The sequence below is a fragment of the Sphaeroforma arctica genome (assembly GCF_001186125.1).
Source record: "Sphaeroforma arctica JP610 unplaced genomic scaffold supercont1.96, whole genome shotgun sequence".
Lineage (NCBI taxonomy): Eukaryota > Ichthyosporea > Ichthyophonida > Sphaeroforma > Sphaeroforma arctica.
Window position 1 is genome coordinate 62,329 of NW_014040462.1, and position 9,648 is coordinate 71,976.

Here is a 9,648-nt window from a genome sequence, read left to right on the forward strand (position 1 = left end):
ATATATTATATAGTATATATATATATATATAATATATATATATATATATATATATATATATATATATATATATATATATATATATATATATATATATAGAGTGAGTGTGTGTTTGTATATTTATGTTTGTGTATGTTTATGTATTTTTATATATACATCTGTGTGTGTGTGTATGGGCATGTTTGTGTGTGCAAAGTTCTCATTGAACTTTGCGTGAGCTCAATGTGCCCGTATTTTTCATATGTGAATGAGTAGTGGAACATATTCGATTTGCCTACCTCGTATCGGACGTGTTGCGTCTTTGTAGGATTGGTCTCCGATACAAAAAGCTTGAATGCCTGAGATGCTTTCCATTTTAGGTGCGCACGATGAAACCCTTTTTTCTTATGTTCTTACTAGGTAGACAAAGTTATCACCACGCCAAACAACAAGTCCATTTACTTCGCTTTCGAACAACGGGAAGGAGAGGAGGATTGGACCAAGTACATTGTTGATAAAGGGTACATCACCGTGGACGGCGCGAGTTTGACTGTGGTGAAAGTGGGCAAGGCTTGCTTCTCCGTGTGTCTGATACCCGAGACTTTGGTGAGTTCGAGGTGATATTCGCCTGTGTTTGTTCAAGGTAGTATTCTGCTGTGTTGTGTATGCATGTAAATGTGTGTGATGGCTTGCTCCAGTACCCGTTGAACCCAAGTAGCAGTAGACTCCGATGGCGCACTACGTGTATCTCAAACAAGGGCTGTAGTGTAAAGCTATTTGGCGCGATACTTCAGGTAGTACAGAGCCACCCAGAATAATAGTGTATTCTCGTCCTCAACAACAAGTCATTTGTCGGATCATAAGCATAGGGAGCCCAATAGTAGTGGTCGCGTCCCATTGTGACAAAACACGATGACCGGTCCTTAGCTGTACGGACATGGCAGTATGTGTTTGCCTGGCGGCAGTTCAAGTGCATATGTGCAGTATATAATAAGTATGCGAATATAACCTAACCACTGCATGAGGCGTGTGAAAACAGAACCCTTGGTCTACGCTAACACACCCACACCACAATCATTCGAGAGATTCACCTGCATTCGTAGAGCTGCCCTGTGGGGCTGTGGTTAAGTACTTGCTGATTTAAAACCCATTTGATAGAAACCGAGTCCGCAATTCTCCCACTACACTACACTCGAACGGATTCGACTGAACAGCTGAACCTTATACTGTAAACTGTAACTACAGTGTGCTCATGTCTGCCCTCCTTTACGCCCTTGCCATGGGGTGGATTATGCTGGACGTCCAACTGCGCTATATTCACCCTCTTTATCTAGATACACGACTAGGAATGTACATACACGACTAACTTTGTACATACAAGACTAACTTTGTACATACACGACTAACATTGTGCATAAACAACTCACTTTGTACACACACGACTAACATCGTACACACACGACTATCGTTGTACATCACAGGCGCGCACTACACTGGGCTTCCGCGAAGAGGGCGATTTCGTAAACATCGAGGTAGACAATGGGACCAAAGTGATTGTCAACACCATCGAACGACTGCTACCAAAGATGCTCGGCGACTACACCAACGGCGGGGCTCCTGTGAACGGCCAGCAGTGAGTGCCGTATGAAAGCACCTGCACGCTGGACTGAGGTGGCGAAAATGTATGGAACGGTATGGAGATCTGAGGCAAATAGAGGGGACACTGGGGAAGGGCAGCATCGCATGTCTTGTGGCTGTGTATGCCATACTGGCAATGGCTTACGCGTCTGGGATACCTAGTCTTTAGTTAGTATACCTCGTGTGGATGTAAGCGAGTGTGTGGGCCTAGTCATGTGCTGGGTCGTTTGCGTATAGAACGTATGGCACACTCTTCTGTCGGCGCCTGGATGAACTGAACCGCTCAGGTGGCATCGTACAGCGTCGGCGATGAGTACGTGATGACGTGCATGTGATGACGTACCTCCCCGGTGACGTCGTAGTGTACACGCAGATACCCGGAAGAAAATCAAAATCGTCTTCTCGTCAATAGGAATGGTAGGCCTTGAACGTTTTAGCTATCCAGCCCCTATATCAGACTATAGGTCATCCCCTATTGTAAACTATAGGTCTCTTGTCAATTGTAGCATCATATAACATAGTTGGTAGTGTGAGAGCCTTGATTTATGAAAAACGGATATTTGTAGCGCAGCCCCTATTGCTGTGGTATGCCACTTGGAGGTCTTGGTATGTATCCTCACAACGCTTGTTCAAGCTTCTCTTAGCAGTGCTTAAAAATACGCGGTGTGTTCACACTGATTGATAGTGTATACTTTTGGTTGAGGATGAGGTATTCACTGATTTGAGGATGAGATATTCGCTGATTTGAGGATAAGCACTTCGGTGTAGCTGAATAAAAATGGGGACATTTTCGCAGACACGTGTATGTTTATACATATACGCGACGTTTAAAACACACTATTTTTTATACTAGGAATAACCCGACAATGCTAATCGACGCGCCAATTGTCTAATAAGTGAAAATCTATTTCTAGTAGCCAACCATCTTTGACGCTTAACCGGTACACAGGAATTTCCCTATGAAGAGTCATTGTAGCATAGCTGCAATCAAACCCTACACTTCCCCAGGCCATCACATCATGTGCTGAGCATCACTAGAATGTTGCAACCACTCATTATTATCCGTTACAATCACTCGTCAATCGTTATTAGCCAAGAGCATATCGGGACAGCCACTCACCGCACTTTTACAGCCTCTGTATAAGCACTCCAGCGACGCGTGTGGTGCATCCAGTCTGCAAGTACCGTTCAGGATGCAACAAGGTCTATATCGCTCTGTATGCCAAGAAAACACTTCTCATCATAAAGCCACTAATTGCTTATATCCTTATCGCCAGCTACGAGGATAGTATTTGACTCGCGCACAACAATCGGGCTGCCTCAATACAGTTATACTCTCACAGTTGCAGACCTCGAAGTATACCACATATATACCTTGTTGTGTGAACATGCTCATATCTACATGCCGTATATAAGCACGTATTATATCAACCACATGTGACTAACACTGAACACATTACAACACAAAAGGGGATGGTTAGCAACTACGACCCCAAACCCTCACTTGCGGAAAACGACGACATTTGGGTGGAGTACGATTTATTGTGTTGTGTGTATGCACATTTGCCATGCGCTGACCAAAGTACCGTGGTCTAAGGGTATAGGGGATGCGTGGTCAATTGTCCCATACAACACTCAGATGATAGCCAACTCAGCATATATTAACGCAACTTGACACTAGAGTGCGTATGCATGGCTGTTCCAAACTCACGTGGTTGAGATGAGTGTGTGATGGTGTGCGTAGCCATTAATCACTACCATGCTACACCTCTTTGTCAGTGCCCACCGCAGCCCCATTCCAACTTCCAGAATAGCGTGCCTGTGTATGTATCAGTATCGCCTCCTCGCATCCAACCAAGACACAAGCCAACTTCAACCGATACAAAACGAACCCCGCACTCAAAACCAGCCGTGGCATCGCAGCGGTGTGTAGTCTCGCGCGCGTCAATATACCCCACCGACGACTGCTTACCCCGTTGCTTACCTGTCTAGTCAGCTCAACACGACTGTACAGTCAGCTCGACACAAGATCACATGGGTGCATGCACAGCCACCCCCACCACAGCAGTGCTCTCATCCGCACTTCCAGCCGTAGCAAGCGACCCAGGCCACGGCATACTAGATGCAGTACGAACAACCAATACAATGTCAATACCAATATCGACATGCAACAGTATGAAAAGCAAAACCTATGCATTCACTATCAATGCCGACGCGCTGGAATGTCGGCCGCTATAGAGGTGCATGCAGCATCAGGTCAGCGACCAATACAGAGACTCTCTCTCTCTCTCTCTAGCGCTATCAACCACAGCATCGATCCAAACCACAGCGGAATGGCTGTCTGTGGGCTGCTGCTGCCAACCACCGTCTCAGTCCTTCTCATGGTACAATAATCGTATAGTTAAAATGCCAGCTGGAATAGTGTCACCTTGGGTGTCTAGTCAGCCATCACCACAATAATCCCACCCCTCTGCTGCTATCAACCACCGCATCGCACCAAATGTAAGTATGCTAATTTACCCACTACCTGCTATTAAACGTGATGTCAAGCAAAGGCCCCATACATAACAAGCTAAAAGGTTAGTTGGTAAAGAGTCACGTTAGGCGTCTGATCAGCCACCATCACAGTAACACCCCCTCCGCTGCTAACAACCACCGCATCGATCCAGTTAATAGTGTGCGGGTGTTTGATAGTCAGAAGTAACCCGTCACTCACCAGGCCGTCGTATGGCTCTTCCGGCGCTGTGTCATTCAGGCTATCCCGCACATCCCACACGCAGATCTTCTTGTCCGCCCCAGCGGAGACGATACACAAACTATCTTCATCTACGTACCGTAGGCCTTCAGCTTTTCCTTCGTGTTCACCCTCACCATTACCTGATACTACACCACGTGCAGATGAATCTGGACTCGATTCTGCATTCGAAGATCCCGCTTTCACATCCGAAGACATCGCATTCGCATTTTCACCATCTTTATTCCTCATCACACACCCTTCCAGCATAACAAACGCACTCACGGCATGCCTATGCGCACCTCTTAGACACCGTATCTGCTGCATCACTCTCCTGGGAGGCTTTTTCTGCTTCTGTTTCTTGCCCTTGCCACCTTTCCCAGCGTTCCCGGGGCCTTGTGAGCGTACGTTGACAAGGTCAAACACCCGCACGGTGCCATCAGCCAGTCCTGCGGCCATGCGGCGGCCGTTGGAAGACACTTTGACTGGAAGAGTAATCAAATGTATCGTTAAACGTGCGTTGGGATGCATAGAATGCATTTCGCATTGTGAGGCGACTAACGTGACATCAGGTAGGTACGAGGTTGAATTGGCAGACCACATCCATCTAACAATGGTAGCCTTGAAGACCAGCCAAGGTTATGGTGAACGTATAGAGCTCGCGTTTCACTGCAAACAACGGAAAAAAAGTCTTGACACGTGTACTGCACAGTACATTTAAATTATATAGTCGACATCGGTTAACTTTCTGGGTCGGCTACTTAGCAACTCATGCGTCTTCTGATATTGTTTTGTGCATAGGCTAGAGATATTTACGAACCAGGCTGCAAACATTGACACGATTCACTGCGCCACACGCAGATAGAATGCGCACACTGGGTGTGGTCTATCAGAACACAATAAGCTGCGCCAGTCACTACATACAACTGTATCTACGCACGAGACATATTATAGCAGCCGGATTGGCCAATCGCATTTCGAGATATAACGTTTTGCTATCAGTGGGATCAAGACTCGCACAGGAAACCATCAGCTGAGACTTTTGTGCGTTGCCGTGCGAGAAAGAATCAGATCACACCACTCCTGCGTAGGCGTACCCACCCATATGCACACCGAACCAGACCTATATTAACAAATAACAGCACAGACGCTATCCCAATACACACACTGACGGAATAGATTTATCAACATGCGTTATGGGCACGTGTGTAAGTACCATCGCCTTGGATAAATTTGTAAGTGTGTTTGAAGCTTGGCTTACGAAGCGCAGAATTGTATGTGCTTCTGATACAAGACTACAAACATAAAGCCGTACACAGACCATGCATAATGCATATACAAACATACATATCATGGCCAAATCCACTAGTGATAATGAAACATACTGCATACAACAACATAGATACCATAGACACAACCACAAGTGATATAGATCAAACTGAATATACAAGCATACATATCATAGACACAACCACAACTGATATAATTGATACTGACGAAGAACTGACTAAGTCACCACAGGCAACAGCAACTACTCAAACAACTCTAAAATCACCCTATGTGTGGAGCATTACATACACGCACAAGTACATACACACACTTCTGACTACAGTTTCACGCCCAGATACACACACTATGAATGTTTTCAAGTCTGGGTACGTACACACTCACCACAGTTAACCATCGGAGGGTTGAACATAGGCGTTGCACTAGCGCCCTCCTGCGGTACATCCATGAAATCCACCACGTGCTTGGGCACACATCGGTTGCAATCCCACAGCACCAGCTTCCCATCCAACCCTCCGCTCACACACTCGCCGGGTCTGTCTCTGATGAAGCTCACACTCGAGCATATGTTGGTGTGGGTGCGTGTTAGCAGAGATGCTTGCTTTGTGGTATGCGTGTCCAGGATACGGACCTCGCCCGAATCATCGGCTGCGGCGATGTACTGGTTCTTCTGATCGACCGTGATCTGTGGGGGTGTTTGTGGGTACGGGTGTGAGTGCTCTGGATGTGGTATTGAGTGATGAAACGATGTAATGGAGTATGCCAGTTAAATATAAATTCATACTCCCCAGAGCAGAATACAACGCTAGCCCGTGAGTTTAGGGTTTTTCTCGCGGCGCGCTCGTGGATGTAGTAGGAACCAGTTAGGGGTGTCAACTTGCATACTATGTCCAATTGATGTCTTAAACTAGAAGCATCCCATGCACAACAGGTATGCGAGATGCTCACACTCAAGATCGGTTACACCAAAAATTGTCTCGAAATAGCACTCTCAGCTACGTCAGACAGATTGGGTTTGTAGTCCACTTTCTAGATTTCTGAAACCAGATACCACAAATGGATTCATGAAAGGTCTTACGTCTCGGTCTGATAGTCATATAACTCATACCAGCCGTCAAGGCTGGCTGTAGTGTACAATTATGCCTCACTGGAACCTGGTCCAATCATGCAGGAGTGGGGCATGGTCTGTAGAATATACGAAGCGCGTCTTCTGGTGCGGAACTGTGACACAAAACAATGCCTGGTTCTATTGTGGCACACATTCCCGCATACCCTCATCAACACTCCGGTCACATACAAGAAACGACATCTACCAAAATGCAAATAGCGACAAGGTTGTGTAGTGTGCAAACCGAGATATATAGATATACAACAACGTACATACACACATGTGTACGTTCGCAGTATTGACGCAACATAACCGATGTGGTCAAAAGGCCGCACCTGTCCTATTTCATCCTTGTTAGATGTGAACTTCCGCTCCGGTTGTGCGCCTGAGGGGGTTGCTAGCAGAGTCTCAGTTGCGTATGCACAGATGACATCGTTGTACGCCACATATAGCGTGTCTCCGATAGCACTCCAGCAAAGTGCACTGCACAGCTCACCGTCTCTAAAAATAGAATGCCACAGATATATCCCAGATGAGTTACATGTCGCTGAGCGTACTAACATTTTCTCGAACCCTGAAGTAGCACATGCCTGATATATAGTTGTGTAGTGCAAGCTCGTTCAACAGAAGTGGATATCCAAGTAAAATCAGCTGAAGCGTCTCTGCACAAACATCATGCGCACTCTAAACTCTTAGCTGCCACATAGTAACCTGTACTTAGGTGTTTGTGGTATTCCACCACACGATCTAATGTAGATCAAGTAGAGCAAAACCTTATCAGTCTTTGGTATGCATGCACGAATAAAAACACTAGGTATATATTGAATGTCATAGATATCTGAAAGTACTTCCGCGACGAGTTTGTGCGTATGCGTGACCTCCAACCAGAGCATACGTGTGACCTTCAGGATGCATATGGTTGTTCACGCACACACATGTGACAATTCTAACCCACAGTTCAAGAGAAACAGATAGCACTCGTGCATGAGCATCTGATGAGTATACACGTGGACACCCACCACATACATCACTTATCGATACTAACTATGGCTACATGCTTATCAGTAGCTCATGTCCTGGGACTCTGCACTTGCAAATAGTCAGTCAACATCCTATACCTCAGGTCAGTCAACAGGTCCTAAGCGTGCACCATCGTGAAAACGCGAACAGCATGACACGGCGCGTAAAAGGATGATTTAAATGTAAAGCACTGCAAGATGCACAAGCAGTAGCGCAATTGGTATACAATGATATAACGTACCCTGATATCTCACATTTCTTTGTTACGGTGGCACAATCCCAAACAATCACCAGACCATCATCAGACGCCGTCGCAAGCAGAACTGGGCCCAAAGAGAACGTGATCATCAGACATGGTATTTTAGATTTCCATGGCAACGTGAGTACATCCAGGAAACCTCCCGAATATTTTTGTAGTTGACTGTCTACGAGCACCTAAGATATGTCTACTATACGCACTGGCGAATTAATTTGATAGTGTACCTGCACATCCATGGTTGTAGCCATTCGTGCAGAGCACTCTTGTGTTATATCACGCTCCCCACTAGAATTCGCAGTACGAGTGATATCAGTTGATATCAGTTTTAGATACTGGATCCGATCACAGACAATATAAGTTAGCTACGGATAAAACCTACATTCAATGTGTTTTACAAAAGATACTTATATTGCACTAGCCCGAGAAGCAATTCATGCACATACACATTTAATGTATTGAAGGAACGGCTACTTGCCACATGTAAATTGCTACACGACAATTATAAGAAATGTGCTGGGCAGGCACGTGTGCACACTGTATCACCCGATTCGACCGCACGCTTGTATAGTGCTAGCTGTAGTATAAGTGAAAATATAGTTCTGAGAAAATTGATCACTACACCACACTCGTATATATCAAGAGAATATGGCAAAAAGTGGATACTTTCAAAGTACAATACGATACTTTATGATGCAAACAACTTGTAGTTCTACGAGACACGCCTAGAGAGATGTGACTATTGTGTCATATGTGAACAGCATAAAGTTTCTATAGCACGGTCACATGTGTATAGCTAAAATTATGACAAACAGTGAAGACACTACAAAAGATGAGACGTCTTGTGAATACTGTAAACATACTCGTGACCATTGCGATATCGCGCTTACCATCAATACCGTCGCTAGTAGTTAGATCCGTTTTGTGTAGAGCAAGATATGTGACTGCTTTAATGTGTCCTACGAAGGATATTGTGCTTTCGGTAAGTGTACACACCATCTTGCAAGCGCGAAGCACACGTGAACTGTAATAAGCATGTTCGGCCGCAATATATAAAAGCTTATCTCTGAATTCTCAGGCCTCGGAGGCTATGTGCACACACCTGCATCAAAACGCTGAAACCCTAGACTTCAATATGTTTTTTTTGTTTTTTTTTGGTTAAAACATTCGACAAGCAAACCTGCCCGAAGAATAAATGAAAATCGAGCTATAGGCCTATTGTTTTACATATTAGTTTTATTTTTTAAAGAAGTCTATGCTATTAATTTTAAAAATATCACACCCAGGTCCCAGGGTGCTGAATATATTTGGGGCTCAGAATTATATATTCCCAGCTTGAAACTTGTCGTCCACATAAATATATTATAGCTATACGTGTTTGTGGCAAACAGACCCCTGCCACATACATTCGGCGCTGACCATTCAACATATTCAACATGCGAATGAGTACACTGAATACGCATGTCTTACTACTGGAACACGGTACAACTGTATAGAATTGGCGAGCAACGCACGTATCCTCGGGCGTGTATGTACAATAGCAAATTTGGATCATTCGTTTATCTGTATATATATATATATATATATACATATATATATATATATAATGTGTGTGTGTGTGTGTGT

General features: G+C 44.8%; 2 protein-coding genes across 2 annotated transcripts in view; one reads left to right on the forward strand and one right to left on the reverse strand.

The window, feature by feature from the left end:
- Positions 1 to 1,616, forward strand: part of SARC_02196 (riboflavin synthase, alpha subunit) — a gene marked incomplete at both ends in the record, with an annotated part of 6,936 nt that extends 5,320 nt beyond the window's left edge. The window contains 2 exons of the mRNA XM_014304050.1: positions 400 to 585; positions 1,461 to 1,616. Of these exons, the coding sequence (XP_014159525.1) occupies positions 400 to 585; positions 1,461 to 1,616 (342 nt within the window). The remainder of the gene's footprint in view (positions 1 to 399; positions 586 to 1,460) is intronic.
- A 1,523-nt stretch (positions 1,617 to 3,139) lies between these two features.
- On the reverse strand, positions 3,140 to 9,042 carry SARC_02197 (hypothetical protein). Its single transcript, XM_014304051.1, has 5 exons — positions 8,913 to 9,042; positions 8,008 to 8,089; positions 7,082 to 7,247; positions 6,023 to 6,323; positions 3,140 to 4,836 (listed from the first exon to the last, which is right to left on the reverse strand). The coding sequence occupies exons 1-5, from the start codon at positions 9,019 to 9,021 to the stop codon at positions 4,190 to 4,192; spliced, it is 1,305 nt and encodes a 434-aa protein (XP_014159526.1). The 5' UTR covers positions 9,022 to 9,042; the 3' UTR covers positions 3,140 to 4,189.
- Positions 9,043 to 9,648: the final 606 nt, after the last annotated feature.